At 39.6% G+C, this 15,689-nt stretch overlaps 1 protein-coding gene across 7 annotated transcripts in view; it reads right to left on the reverse strand.

The window, feature by feature from the left end:
- Positions 1-15,689, reverse strand: part of rap1gap (RAP1 GTPase activating protein) — a 72,642-nt gene that overhangs the window by 15,098 nt on the left and 41,855 nt on the right. For 5 of the 7 annotated variants that reach the window (XR_004561372.1, XR_004561370.1, XM_034172951.1 and 2 more), the window contains 11 exons: positions 13,367-13,470; positions 12,822-12,900; positions 12,647-12,700; positions 11,207-11,290; positions 7,728-7,828; positions 6,932-7,061; positions 5,671-5,826; positions 5,521-5,592; positions 5,341-5,427; positions 3,876-4,016; positions 1,326-1,445 (listed from right to left, as the gene is read on the reverse strand). Coding sequence is in view for 5 of the 7 variants with exons in the window: in XM_034172951.1 (XP_034028842.1) it covers positions 1,326-1,445; positions 3,876-4,016; positions 5,341-5,427; positions 5,521-5,592; positions 5,671-5,826; positions 6,932-7,061; positions 7,728-7,828; positions 11,207-11,290; positions 12,647-12,700; positions 12,822-12,900; positions 13,367-13,470 (1,128 nt within the window). In the remaining 2 variants the exon portion in view is untranslated. The remainder of the gene's footprint in view (positions 1-1,325; positions 1,446-3,875; positions 4,017-5,340; positions 5,428-5,520; positions 5,593-5,670; positions 5,827-6,931; positions 7,062-7,727; positions 7,829-11,206; positions 11,291-12,646; positions 12,701-12,821; positions 12,901-13,366; positions 13,471-15,689) is intronic. The other 2 variants (XM_034172953.1, XM_034172952.1) reach the window with 1 other exon arrangement.

Raw genomic sequence — 15,689 nt, forward strand, 5'->3', positions numbered from 1 at the left:
AGCTCCACTTATCATGTTTAGAGGATGAGAACAACCCAAAGAAAACCATCCCAACCGTGAAGCATGGGGGTGGAAACATCATACTCTGGGGGTGCTCTTCTGCAAAGGGGACAGGACGACTGCACCGTATTGAAGGGAGGATGGATGGGGTCAGGTATTGTGAGATTTTGGCAAACAACCTCCTTCCCTCAGTAAGAGCACTGAAGATGGGTCATGGCTGGGTCTTCCAGCATGACAATGACCCCAAACACACAGCCAGGGAAACTAAGGAGGGGCTTCGTAAGAAGCATTTCACGGTCCTGGAGTGGCCTGGCCAGTCTCCAGACCTGAACTCAAAAGAAAATCTTTGGAGGGAGCTGAAACTCCAAACCTGAAAGCTCTAGAGAAGATCTGTATGGAGGAGTGGACCAAAATCCCTGCTGCAGTGTGTGCAAACCTGGTGAAAAACTACAGGAAACGTTTGACCTCTGTAATTGCAAACAAAGGCTACTGTACCAAATATTAACATTGATTTTCACAGGTGTTCAAATACTTATTTTCAGCAGTAACATACAAATAAATTATTAAAAAAATCATACATTATGATTTCCGGATTAGGTTTTTTTTTTTAGATTATGTTTCTCACAGTGGACATGCACCTAAGATGAAAATTTCAGACCCCTCCATGATTTCAAAGTGGGAGAACTTGCAAAATCGCAGGGTGTTTAAATACTTATTTTCCTCACTGTATATTCATATATATATATATATATATATATATATATATATATATATATATATATATATATATATATAAGCGAACCAAATAGTACGATCTTGATCATTACAAAATAAATAAGAAAAGGAATACAACCCAATTACATTTATTTACAAATTTTTGATATTTAACAACTTTTCACTCATTTTAACACCGTTTAAACATAAACATTCCTCAAGGATGTTCACAGGATTGCACCATGTTAAATCTACTAGGAACTTCTGTCTGCAAATTGAATCCAAGCTTGTTTCAATTAAATATTACTGCAATGTTTTTAAAATCTAGAAAAATAATCAGTGTTCGCTGCAGCTTTTAATTTGAAGAAAAAAGACCCTCATGAGTCACATCCACTAGCGTCCTGTACTCTGCCCTGGTTCAGTAGAGAAAAAGCAACGTCATCGATGTGAGAAACAAGTTTCAGACACGAGAGTACATTTTTTAGTCACCTGAGAGAGCAAGTTAATGAGGGAGCGTGCACGAGATGTGCCAGAATGCTGGGAGGAAGAAAGAAAGTGGATGGAGCAAGACTCTCCTCCCTCGAGATAATGAGATGTTGGGCAGTACTTACTATCCCTGGGAATTTGGGGTTCTCTGCAGAGTTGTCGTTGGGGCTGCTGGACACAGAGTGCTGCCGCTTGAAAGTCAGACCGGCAACGTCCAGAGACTGGCTCCTGTTACGGATCGCTCGCTACAGACAGATATAAGGAGGAGATGCAGTCAGTGACTTCTCAGCACCGCTCTACGGCCTTTCAGTCCAGGAATGAGCCTCAGGGCCGCAGCCGGCAGAGACCAGCAGCCTGACACTAATCCTGAGAGATGAGCAAGTGGTGGAGGATGCTGCTAAGCTTTAGCGCCCCAAGAAGGACTCAGACAAGTCAGCGTGTTTAAGCCGGTAGAAAGAAGAGCAGAAAGGCCTAGCGGCTCACAGACGACCGACCACAGGAGCGAGAACACACCCAGGAAAAGGTTAAAGCTCAGTGAAAGAAACCTGTGAAGTCCTTTTGATTGGACCAGAGGGACACATGAAGATGAAAGAATGGTTCAGAGCCAACGAGTGAGCACTGGAATATACAGAGAGCGGAGCGACACAGCGAGAAAAGGATGAAGAAGAAAAGCCGCAGATGCTGCAGGACAGAGTAGCAGAGCCTGTCTTCATACAGCTTTAAGAAGGATTCATACAAACTTCACAGCTGCCAGCAGCTTGCATCTGCACAAGGACGGCCAGAAATAAAAAGACACTCCTGCTCACATTCACACAGGAAGGCATGTTTGTTTAAACCTGGCACTAGATCTTGCTTAATCATATGTAATGTTTGCACAGTTTTACAGATTTCCGAAATAAATAACTGGTGAGGTAACAAATCTGCAGCTGGTGGCTGATTCTCTGCACAAAACAAGTGCTAAACATGCTGAAAGTTGTAAAAGTGATGTGTGAAAACTGTTAAATATTTCATCACAGAGTAAAATATTTATTCTGTATTTGCACAGTGATCTGGTCACAGGCATGGATTTTAATAATACGATGGTGTTTAAGGACAAATGTGTGCAGAGTCACAGTGTGATTTTACAGCAGTGCAAACATTTGTCATTTAATCTGTGAACAGTCTTTTCACATTTGTTTTATTTTTCAATACATGACTTGATGGAGGTGACACACTGAGGGCTGTAGATTTAAAAAGTGTAATGATTTTCAAAAGTCCTTTCACTAACTGGCACATGCACAAACTCATTTTGTACAAAAATACTGTAAACTGAAAAACTCCTTTGTCCCTCAGGCTATCAGACTGTACAACTCCTCACTCGGGGGGCGGGGGTATAACAGGAAGACAGAGGTCGGGAAGGAGAGGAACAGTAGTACCCGTAAGACAGTATTTCTGGTATTTATACTTGTATTTACATTTTGCAAATTGTCTCTTACTTCTCCTTTTGATACTCTCTGTGCTTCTTACCCTGTGTGCTGCTATCCAATGCTGCTGGAACCTCAGTTTCCCTGAAGGAGTCAAGGGATTAATAAAGTTCTATCTAATCTCATCTAATGTAATCTACTCTAATAATCATTATTAAATCCTGTACTGATGCACTTTTTGGTGAAACCATATCAGTATATTGTGGGCACTTAATATTATATTTTGCACATAAGATTTTGCATATTTTTTTAAGTAATGTTCATTGCTGCATCTGAACTGTGAAAACAAACAAAGAAACAAAATAGAATTTCCTTCGCTGTCTTTTCTAACGCATAATTCATAATCATAATGTTTATTTCAAAATCATAATGTTTATTTACTTATTGTGAACAAAAAGAAACAGAAGGAAGATAAACCTTATATTCTCTGTTCTTTGTAACAAAAATACAATAAAATATAAAATAGCAATAAAAAAGAAATCTATTTGTTACCTCGATTCCAACCCCAAACACTGTTTCCTTGGTGTTGGGCTCATATGTTGTGTTTTAAACAGAGAACTGGATCTCCCGTGTGTGGAGTGTCATAAACAAATCTGAAAACGAGAAGCTACACAGATTTTCTGATTTTTCATTTTTTTTCAGTTTTATTAAGGATACTGTGTTAGATGTAAATTATGAGAATAATATTTTGCCAATATTATTATATTGTGCCAAAGTGTTTATTTTCCACTATACGCGCATGAAAAAAATTTATGTCAATTGATAAAATGCATATTAATTAAGTTGATCTAAATTAAGATGTTGACATAAATATTACTTGTTAAATTCATTTGGTTCAACTTAATTCATTTGAGTATTACCAACTGAAGCACTTTTTAATTTAACCCAACAATTCTCTTTTTTCAATGTGGACATAAACAGTTTTAATTGTTTTTACTAAGTAAAAATAATAAAACAGGTTTGTTTTTTTGTTTTTTTTACCTACAATAAACTGTTTTTTATCTCGTGAGAAAAAAAAACTTTACTGTTTCTGTTTATATCATGTCAAGATTTGTATTATTTCAATATTAAATAACATAATTTTAAACATTTTTGCATTAAGAAAAGTTTTTTTTAAATGATACAAAAGACATTATTTATCAACATTTTTTTCCCTACTTTTTCCCCACTGAAGTGAATTTACTTTGAATCCTCTCCTCTTGCTCTGGTTACCTTGAAGGACTCAAAGAAACCACCTCCTCCTCCGCTCCCGTTCTCCAGTTTGTCATCTTCTCCTCCGACGCCCATCATGGTCTGGCTGTTCACGTGGATCTCCTCGTACAGCGTCTCTAACAAGGCCGAGCGTGTTCTTTCCTGCACACAGACACACAGAAAGCATGAACTGGGAATAAAAGCAAAGGATGTGAAGCTCTGGAAAAAGATGGATAAATATCTGGAGGAGCAATCAGTGGAGTGCATTCCTATGCCACTGTGCAACAAGCCCCTGAACCATATTAATCCAAACCCATTTTGAATGAACCGTACACTTTGTCACCTCTGCAACCACATTTGTTTAAGATTACTGAAAAACCTAGACCAAGACTGATCATCATGAAAAGGGGTGGAGAGGTGCGACACAGGATGTGTGTTACCTTTTGTGTGAGTCCACAATCAAAAAATGGAAAGAGTGGTGCTTATTAAGTTATTAAGTTCATCTAACTTAGTCAACTTCATATTTTTTAAAGTATTTTAACTGAACAGAGACATGTATTTTAAATAAAATGAAAACAAAAACATAATATAAAGTGCACAATCCACCTCATTCACTTCTTTGAGTGCAAATACAAGGAGTGGATTTTTCTTCATATTATAGCTAATGAAATAGAAAACACCGAAATTTAAAAATATCATACATATGATGAAACGTTGGATCAATTTACATTAATACAAGAAGAGCCTGGTGTGCTTCAGCTAAGGTACCTGCTTCGCTGAGTGGCTCTTTAGTTTATCAAGATTTTTTTATTCATTAATTTTTTTCCTCCATTGTTAAGCAAAAAGTGTAGAGCCGATACCTCAATAGCTAAGCAGTTTGATTCCCGTTCACGCTCGGACAAGACAATTAAACTGCAGTGTGTTAAGGGAGGTGATGGTCCAGTGTTCAAGTGTTGGGTTTGAGACCAGAGGATCCTTGGTTCAAACCACTACAGCCCCTTGGGCAAAGTCCTTAATCCCCCAGTTCCTCTCGATGTGCAGTTGCGCACCTTGCTTTGACACTGGTCAATGGGTGAATGTCAGGCATCATTGTAAAGCACTTTGAGCATTTGATTCAGATGGAAAAGCCCTATATAACAGCCAACCCAGCTGTAAATGGGTACTGGCCTTGGTTGGATAAGCAACTGGAGTGTGACTGGCTCCGTTCCAGGGGGAGTCAAAAACTCTTATCCTGCTTCATACTTTCCTGGAGACAAGGTGGGGCCTACACAGGATTTATTACAACTTCATTAAAGAAAAGGACAAAAAAAAATAAACCTTTCCTGACTCAGCACCTTAAATCCCAATCTACACTACAATCAAGCATATGATTTTTCTTGCTCAATGCCCCAATCCCCTTCACCAGCTTTCATGAAAATTGGTTTTTGAGTAACCCTAGTGGATAGCAAACAAACAAACCCTCCTTGGTGGGGATAACAAGACTCACCTCTAATTTAGCAAATTTTTCAGCTTTGTAGCAGGCGTACTCGGCATTGATGAGTTTAGTAAAAAGGAATTCATGGAATTCAGGACCCTGAAAATAATAGAGCAAAAAGAATCACTTTAAAACCAAACAGGGAGAACATCCTGTGATTAAAAGATGGAGAAGGCTACAACTTGTCCTTACTTTTTTAAAGATAGCCGGGTTTGGGAGGGCCGGACCAAAGAAAGGAACGTCATCCCGTGCTGTCACTGACACCTAAAAACAAGTATTTTACATGAAATTTAATGTATCACAGTAAAGTGAAATAATCGTAAAGCAAAGCAAACACGTTACCTTGTAGAGAACGTTGTCTGAGCAAGAGTTGACAACTTGGACCACAATGTAGGCGTGGAGAAAATTGGAGGCGATCATGTCCGGCACAAAAGGAGTATTTTCCTCTTGGAATACAATGGCCACAATGTCGTTACCTATGTGCCTTTTTCTCTGCAACTGCAACACAACAGCCACATTGCAACTTACCACAAACTATTAAAGACCTCTTATTATTTATTTTATTAGACTTTGGAAAAGCCTAGACATGTGAAAGAATACATACCAGTAGAAATTAGTCAGTTTCCTTCAGTTTATTAACACAATAAACACTGAATACCTATTATCTTGCAACTTATTAAATTAAAAGGACATAAAATGAGGATAAACTGATCAGGTGTTGACAACATTTGATGCATTAAAGCCATAAAAGCCACTTTGTCTTCTTTATGACGTACCATAGAGCTGTCTGTCACCTGCTGAACACTGCCACCTGCTGGACATGTCCAGGTTTATTGCAGAGAATAATTTCATCATCACATTGGATGATAGAAATTAGGAGCAGGTGTGATTAAAGATACTTGAAACGTGAAATAAGATTGTGTGCCAGTTTCTTTCATTTCTCACGTCACTTTCTCACTCACTGAGAAAGAATTTGTCTAAGGGGACAATAAAGTATCCAGTCTATTTCCAAAGCCTGGGTTTGTTTAAACAGTACACACCCAAATTTATTCTTTCATAGTGTAAACAATACCACATGGCTGAAAATTATAGTTTGGTGGTGCTGCTTTGTGCTCAAAGACAACAAAAAAAAGTTGGTGGAGAAGGTAGAGGATTCACAAACACACATTAACAACCTTCATGTGTGTGTGTGTGTGTGTGTGTGTGTGTGTGTGTGTGTGTGTGTGTGTGTGTGTGTGTGTGTGAACAAATGTCTGATTGCAAACATCCACTGGTGCCGGTTGACTGAGCACACAGACGCTGCTCCGTCTGTGTTTGTGCAAACTGTGTTCACAACCGGTGCGTGAGCTGCTGCTAATTAATCAATGTTTGGTTGATAAGCGATGTGGATCAGAGAAGGAGGACACACTCAGCAGATTTTCATCACTGCTGGAGAGCATGTGCATGCACTAATGCACAAATATACACTAATGCTGGTGATTATGGCATCGGCAGCGAGGCAGGTCCAAAACGCTGTGCTGGGAAAAAAAAACCAGGAGGAACTCGTCTGACTGCTCAGTGTGCATCACCTGGAGGTGTGGCATCGCGTTATTTCACACTGTACCTGCTGGGTGTCCCCCTCTGTGTATGGCAGCTTTGTAGACACATGGAACATGACCTCTTTGTTGCGAAAGTTGCAATAGACGGATTCTATGCCAGTCTGGCCATGAGTCACGTCTAATCCACCACGGAACCTGCAATCACACAGAAACCTGCTCATCCAATCCAATCCAACTTTATTTATAGAGCACTTTATAAGAACAACAAAGTTAACAAAGTGCTTTCCAAATAAGACATTAATAAAATACAACACAGATAAAACAACAACAAAAAAAGAGAAAAGATGGCCCTTAGAGAAAAGATGTGTTTTTAAGCGAGACTTAAAAACCTCTAAAGAAGGAGCCAGCCTAACATCCAAATGCAACTCATTCCATAGTTTGGGGACCACCACTGCAAAAGCTCGGTCACCCCGGTCTTTCAGTCTCGACTTGGGGACATCAAGAAGTAACTGGTCAGCCGATCTGAGAGACCTTCGAGGAGTGTATATGTGTATGAGGTCTGCCAGATACATGGGAGCCAAGCCACTCAAAACTTTAAAAGTAAACAATAAAATTTTAAAATTAATTCTAAAATAGACAGGCAACCAGTGTAGAGAGGCAAGAATAGGGGTAATGTGCTCACATCTACGTGTTCCTGTCAGGAGACAAGCAGCAGTGTTCTGGACCATTTGTAAACGTCCGACATAAAGGGCATTACAATAATCCAGGCGAGTGGTTACAAATGCATCCAGATGTACACCGCCACTATATAATGAGAAGAACAGTTTGGTATATTTATCACTTTTCCACTGTGTTCCTTACCCTTTAAAGTTGTGTAGTTCGATTTTCTCTCCAAGAAACTCCAGGAATTCAACAAAAGCTGGGCTCTCGTCACTGTTGCCAAACAGTTCTTCCTCTGATGTCTGTAACCAGTTAACAGTAAAAGAGGCTTAAAAATAATGAGGTTTTGAGGAACAATGGATTGCAGGAGCTATGATATAAGTACAACTAGTATAATCATACTATAAACGTCACACGATAATTTGAGAAATGTTTGTGGTTTTGTTTGTTTGTTCCACTACTCATCTGAGGTGCTTCGGCCAATTTCCACCTAACTTTCTGTGTGCATGTACGTTGACTCTAGAAATGCCCTTAAGGGATTTGTTTTGGCCCCAAGGTCAAGGCCATTAGGGTCAATGGTTAAATTTTATTTTAATTCAAATTTGCCAAAGGTCTCTCACTAGGATCAAGGTCATGTCTGCCTGTGTGGTTCTTGGCCTACTCCTCCTAGCTCCTTTTGCCGATTTCTACCAAACTTGGCATGTCAGTGAAGGGTGGCCTCAAAATTTTGAATTTGATTTCAACACAGTTTCGGATCAAATGCAGCATGCACTTTGGTCAATTCCAGAATTGCCCTGGCAAGGTCCGTCAGAGGTTAATTATGTGGGTAAAGGTGAAGATCTTTGGAGTCAAATGTTAGAATGCCATAGTCATTATTGTATTCATGCCCAGATGCGCTGCTTGCCAAAAGGCAAGGCAGGCAACTGTTTTGGGAACCAGGCCAATAGGGGGCCCATGAGGGTTGACAAACTTTAAACTACAGCCAGAGCCGCCTATCACTTTGGCAGTATAGACAAATGCTAGAACTGACATGGGTGCCTTACATACAAGGACAATGTTTTTTAAACTTTCGCTTTTTTCTTTTACTAATTCTATTGTGGTGCTATTACCGGAGCATTTAATGATTAATATAAAAAAAAACCTTACAAGTACTAAGTTCTTAAAAACACAATAATACTAAGCATTCAGGTGTTGCATTCTTCCACAACACTTGGTGGTGACAAAAGCTCCTAAAGTAATTTTTGTTTACCATCATTCCTAATAACTAACCAAGAGGTGAAAATCAGTCTGACATACAATTTAATGTTCAACTCATTACTTCTTCAACTTCACAAACACTTATCGATGTAACTTTAACAAGGTCATCACAAGAATCAACCCTTAATTGGAGTAAGCAAGTACAGAAAATAGATGGATGGGATTACGGGGAGCCAGTACAAAACATTATTAAAAAAAAAATTGTTTACCACTTCTCCCAGGTTGGAAGTGTCCCATTTGAACTTTTGCCTAGGGCCCCAACAGACTACACTTTCCACTGTTCATGCCCGTGGCTAGTGCTACTAAGTAGATTAAATGAATTAATAAGAGATTAGTTTGAAATGCATGTGCCATGCCATTGTTGCTGACTGAAAAAAAAAAGAACAAGAACTGCAACACCACCAGGAATAACTGACATCTAAGGAGCTACCTGTATTTGGTGTGAAGTTTGTTTTTAGTGCAACATCATGAATACATTTAAAAAGAAATTCCAGGAAGGTGAAATGTGTGTCATGTGCTTCTGGATGGAAATAGGCCTCGGGCTCCTCAATTCTCTATTGAAATGTACCTCAGCCCCATCACAACATATTTAAACCTCTGCCAATTTGAACTGATCAGCTCGTTAAGTACGGAAAGGTTTAGGTAAAGCCTTCAGCCGCTTGTTTGCGCCACTGGAGATTAAACAAGATGGACGTGACAGTCATAGCAAATAGGAGTAAGTACTAAAAACAACAGCTGCCACACTGAAAACTGTATTTAGGACTGAAGAGGACTTACAATAATGAGCTTCCCTGTGGAAATCTTGAAATACAATGAATTTGTGTATTGTTATGAATATGAAGAATTGGTTTATGCCTGGAGATGCACATGAACAGATCCCATTTTAAATGTCAGTTTTATGGCTACCGTGATATATGATACTATGTCACAGTTTTGGAGAAGTGCTTTAATTTGTACAAGGCTACAATGAAAACCACAAGTAAAACAAGTAAAAAGTTTCACCATATTGATGTTTTAATAGTATAGGTATCTGTTGTGATCTGTCCCCTGTCCGTGTCTGTAGTCTGTCTTTTGTTGGTGTCCTAGGGTTGGTTGTCATTGTGTTCTGTCTATACCCCTGTGTTAGTATTCTCTGTGTTCTGTCCCCTGTCTTCCTTGTGGTCTGTCTCCTGTCTGTGTCTGTGGTCCGGCTGTTCTTTGTGTCTGTGGTCTGTCCTCTGTCTGTGTCTCTATGTTTCTTGTCATTGTGTTTCAGACCTGTGCTCTTCGGTTTTATATTTTCCTGTTTGCAGTCTGTTCACTTTTAAGTTCCATGTTAGATTTTGTCTTGTTGTTTCCTTGGTTTGGTATTTGGTTTTTGTTGTTATAATGTTTTTGGTTCTGCACACCTCTGGGTTTTCTAGTGCTGTTATAGTCATTTCTTGTTGGATAGTATCTGTGTGTTTGTGTTGAGTTCCGGTCTCTCCTAATTCCCACACTTACCGCTCATTTGTTCATTTGTTCCGTTGCGTATTTAAGCCTGCACTATTTCCTTGTGTAGTGGCCACTTTCTTCTCCTTGGTTCCCCTGTGGTAATGTGTTTGATCTTCTTGTTCTCCTCCGGTTGTAAGTGTTTAGTGTTTGATTCTCCTGGGTTCTTCCTACATTCTCGTTGTAAGTACTTTGGTCATCTTAGTCACTTCCTGTTTGTAGCTGTGTCTAGTTTATTAGTTTTGTTTATTTTGTGTTACCTCCGTCTGTGTTACCTGCGTGTGGGATTTTGTCTTGCGTTTGACTCTTATTTTACCCTTGAGGTACTCACATTGCTTGTGGGACTTATCTCTCATTTTTGGACCATTAAATCACCTTGTTATTCACTTTACCTCCTGTTTGGTTGCAGCTTGCATCTTTGGATCGATTCAGACATTGCAAATCATAACAGATATCATACCTGGTTTACGTTCAAAATGAAAATCAAAGGCATCAGAGGACTGATGCATTCCCTGCACACATATTATTAATTTATTTTCCATACCTGCTTATTCCAATCAAGGTGACGGAGGGTTAGACCTTGGACAGGACACCAGTCTATTCACATGGTCACATATAGACAAACATATTCACCTAAGGGTCAGTTTAGATTCACCAATGCACTTAACCTGTATGTCTTTGGAAGTAGAAAGCCAGGCAATCCCAGGATCTTCTCGCTGTGAGGCCACAGTGCTAACCACTACTCCACTAAGATTATCAGTCTGTCGAGCATTTTCGACTGCGGTTTCCACCTCTGACAGCCCACAGTCTTAATGGGCAACAATTCTTTATGTGCCTAGAGGTGTATTATCGTTTATTAGCTTACTGCTCTGCTCACTTTCAACAGACAGAAAATAACAATGAGCCCTCAGATTTAAATTTAGGTTTTGATTCTTAACATGTTTTTTGCTCACCTGTCCGAACTTTTGATAGATGACCCCAAACTTGAAATTGTTGTTTATCACATGCTCATCAAAGGTAACAATAAGTCCTGAAGCCTGCAAATAAAATTACAAGCATAAGTGGAATTAACAAATTCTTAAAGGAAAAGAAAACCCACTGATAATTTCCGATTGGGTTGGTAGATTATGATATTGAGAGCCCATACGAAAAGGTGTAGGCATGTGTGATCACTTATATTAAAGTTAAGTTTTTTTTGTATAGCTGGTCTAAAGTCACCAGCAGGGGGCCATATCGTCTGCTATAACAATGATACGTGACGTCACATAGGCACAGAGGTTCAACACTCCTTCAGGAAGCCAGAGTAGGACCATATGTACACTGGCAGTGTTAATTAAACACTGGTGATTTTACTGTGTGGAATCAGTTAATCAGTGAAATCAGCTGGTGGAGCGGCTGGTTGCAAAGAAAGCCTGCACCCTCTTGGCCCTTTCTGGAACGAGTCTGAGACCTGAGACAGAAAGATTTTTTAACTTTTAATTAAATACCGTAAATACTGTTTTTCTGATGCGCACGTCATCCAGCGCACGCATGGTGTCTCGCGGCGTCTGATGCGCCCCACATGCAGATCTGAGGGCCGGTAATTTAATTTTTTTTTGTTTGTTTGTTTTCTTTGTGCATCATGAGATCATGTCATCTTGCAGCCAGGACTGTCTGGTGTCTGTGTTAAATGAGACGTTAAGCTGCTGTGACGTTTTCAACTTCTAGTGCAAACACAGACAGACGGTGGGGAAGTGGGGGGGGGGGGGGGGGGGGGTAGAGAGAGAGAGAAAAGACTCCGTTGGCTCATCTAATGGGAGCAAAGTGCTGGAGGGACTTATCTTCATCCACGACAAGGACTTAATTGTTTTCAGAAGTCGTTTTCTGCAGGACGTGTTGATGAATCCACTACAACTAACAGGTAAGACTTTATATTTTGTGTGTGTGAATTTACGCTGTGGACAGCATCAATTGACATATTTTGACTTATGAGAAAGCCTGAAAAAAATCCATAAATTAGCCGCATCATTGTTTAAGCCGCAGTGTTCAAAGCATGTGAAAAAAGCAGCGGTTTATAGTCAGAAAATTACAGTAGTTACCTTTCTGTGCTCATGCAACGTCACAGTATTCCACAAGAAATCCGGGGGATTTTTTCTGATTGGTTAAAATTGTGTCAATGGCGGCATTTATGAAATCGTCGATGATGGATGAATTCTGTCTTTCAGAGGTGGATATTTCAGTTGTAAGGGCTTCTTATTTTCATTTATACGCATCAGTCATTAGTTTATAGCACAGTCTGTCTTTCCAGCTGTATTTTGTCAGTGAGTTTTATTTTCCTTTAAAGCAGCAAATGCAGTAGCAGCAATGAAAGCAATGCAAAGAATTCAAAACAAAACACACAAAAAAAATCTTACTTTTGGATAAAGGACAGGAAAGAAACGATCCACGTTGACCTCTTCACAGACAAGCTATGATTAAAGAGTTAAAAAAAACAAAAAAAAACAACTGTATATCAGAATTTTCTGTACTGCACAATTTCAGATGACCAGTTGAGCCAATAGTCATTATTTATCTCTATGATTTTCTCACCTTCGCCATTTGAACCACATTGGGAAACTCTATCAGACATGAGATGGGGATAACATCATGGTAGGTTTTCAGTTTGGTTCTGGAAAGGTCACAAAACATTCAGTGAGCTCCGTGAAAGACAAAAAAAAAAAAAAAAAATCAGTATCGTATTTCTCCGAATTGGATCATCAGACGGCCATCATCAGTATGGCTCATTAAACTTTCCTTCCTCCACCTCCCCTCGCCTCCCCTCCCTCCCACCTACATGCCGGCCTAAGTAGTCCATCTGTTACTCGGCAGTGGGAGTGACAGTGCTGTTGACACTCTCTTTCACTTTATGACTCTTACGATAACAGCCTTCCTACAGAACATTTTTAGCCAGGCAATACTGAGCAGTTCAGGATAAAAAAAAAAAAAATGCCTGCACTATCTAGTATTTTCTTTAAGTGCACAGATTTGATATTTAATTATTTGCACACAGATATACACACTACACACAAAATACTGGATCTTCTCTGCAGATTTAGAGACATGACAGTGTGCTGTGGAAGTGCAATGAGCCTTACCTGAGCATTAGACGGAGATGTTCCTGATCACCGATCACATCGTACTTCAGAGAGAACACCAGATGTCCCAGAGCATTGTCCACTGAATAGTAATTAAAGTGTTCCTGAAGGCACAGTGCACAGATAGAAACATTACTATTGGTCACATGCACACGTGGGTGCATGGGGGCAGCAATCATTTTTCTGTGTCTTTCCAAATAATGTTTTTGCTTTGATTTTCTTTGCAGAAGTTCCCTCTCCAGGTCAACGTGTTTTTATTTTTTTAAAGAAGGACAAAACTATTTGCTCTAACAGGGAAAGTGCATTAAATTTTGGCCGTGTTGCAATTTGGATCCAGAAGTTAACGATCATGTTTCTCCAACTCTGTTACATTTTTTATTTATTATTATTATTATTATTATTATTATTATTATTATTATTATTATTATTATTTTATTTTTTTGTGGGGTGGAGTAGGGGAAAGGTGAGAGTGTAATTTAACAACTGCACATTTATTAATAGATGTTGAACAATATCCACCACAGAACTTATTGTTACTTCTAATATCTGTTTAATGGTTTGTATTTTTGTCATTGTCAAAATAAAAGAAAAGCACACTGGATGAAACCAGTATCTCAGATACAGTAGAAAGGCAGGACCTGACCTGCAGCTGAAACCATGGGATGAAGAAAGTTGATGCAATGTTTGAATAAATATTATATATAAAGTCACATGTATGTCCATCTGCTTGTCCAAATCCCTATGAACCTGAGTGTATGTTACGCAATAAGCCTGCAATGTCCAAATCCTTATGGACCTGGGTTTATGTTATGCAACGAGCCCTCAATATCCAAACACTTATGGACTTGAGTGAATGTTAGGAAATAAGCCTGCAATATCCACATACTTATGGACTTGAGTGTACAAAAAAGCAGAGTGGGATGGGGCAATGTCCAAATATTTATGGACCCAAATAATCACATTCACCACCAGGGGTCTTTCAAGCTTTTTATAGTTGTATAATCTTGTCGTGAAGTATTTAATGGCTGCAAAGACCACCTCCACTGGCACAGCTACCCCCGCTTTTGTGTCTTTCATGGTAGAAACATTATTACAACTTGTTCTATCATCTTTGATGTTGTTAGAAACTTTCAAGATGGTCTGCAGTGCCATCTAGTGGATATTTCTTGTAACATCTGTGCAAACATAAAGGACACATGGTAGGATCTGGGCAGTGATGGTTACACCGCTTGAAATTAATTCATAGGTTTACTTGCATAAATGGAACAGAAATGATCCTTAACATGAAACCACAGTTTCAAAACTGGGAGATTTTGTAAAAACAGACTTCAGGAAGTTTTTGCAAACCACATTCTGAATTTTTTTTTTCCAAGTCGAAACAGATTTATTACACAGGTCACATATTATAAAGGAGCAGCAGAGAAAGCAATGCTTATGTTTAGCATTAGCATTGGGAGGTGTTAAAGAAAATCTGCAAGGTTCTGTTTTTAGCGGGTCATTATTATTTTGTGACACAATTAAGAAAACGACAGCGCCATGCACGGGGGAGACAGTTACAGAAGATAAAAACATTACATTTCATGAGGCAGGCAGATCCATTATGAAGCTTTTATACTGTCAACAAATCAAATTTGTTAATATTATGTGTGAGTAAGAACGGGTGGCAAGGCCTAATGCATCTTCGTTAGTAACAAAAAAGGGAATAAAGTGCCAAACAGTGCAGCTGGGTCCTGTTAGTGGCTTCCTCCACTGGGATTTGCTTATTGTTTATTCGTTTCATTAATACAATGATTGAGAAGTGAAACTGAATGCAAAGTATTCTGTCAGAACAATGAGGCTCATCTGAGGAGGGAGTGTTGTGTGGGCCGCTGAAGAGGAGGTACTGCTGGCCCACCACCACAAGATGGCGCCCTGCTTGAAGTGCGGGCTTCAAGCACGAGAGAGCGTCGGAGCGACCAGGAGTGACAGCTGTCACTCATCATCCGTACCAGCTGTCACTCATCCACTACTCATCACCACCACCATAAAGGCCGGACTGCAACTCCACCTCCCCGCCGAGAAATCAACTACCAATCAGGTAATTTTCTCTGCTGACTTAAACTTTGAGTATTAGTCTGATCTCTTTTTGCAGCCGTTTTCCTGTGGTGTACCTTATCTGCGGAGTTGGCGTTTGGTGTGGACTGCAACGGATTCGCCTCACACCCCACTCAGATAAGTGGTTAACTCAGGAGCTGCACAAGTGTGTGATTGGAGGTGGAGGTTCTCCCTCCTTTACTGAATACAGACTGTGGGATTACTGAGTGTGCAACCTCACACTCATCTG

This window comes from Thalassophryne amazonica, chromosome 6 (genome assembly GCF_902500255.1).
Source record: "Thalassophryne amazonica chromosome 6, fThaAma1.1, whole genome shotgun sequence".
NCBI lineage: Eukaryota > Metazoa > Chordata > Actinopteri > Batrachoidiformes > Batrachoididae > Thalassophryne > Thalassophryne amazonica.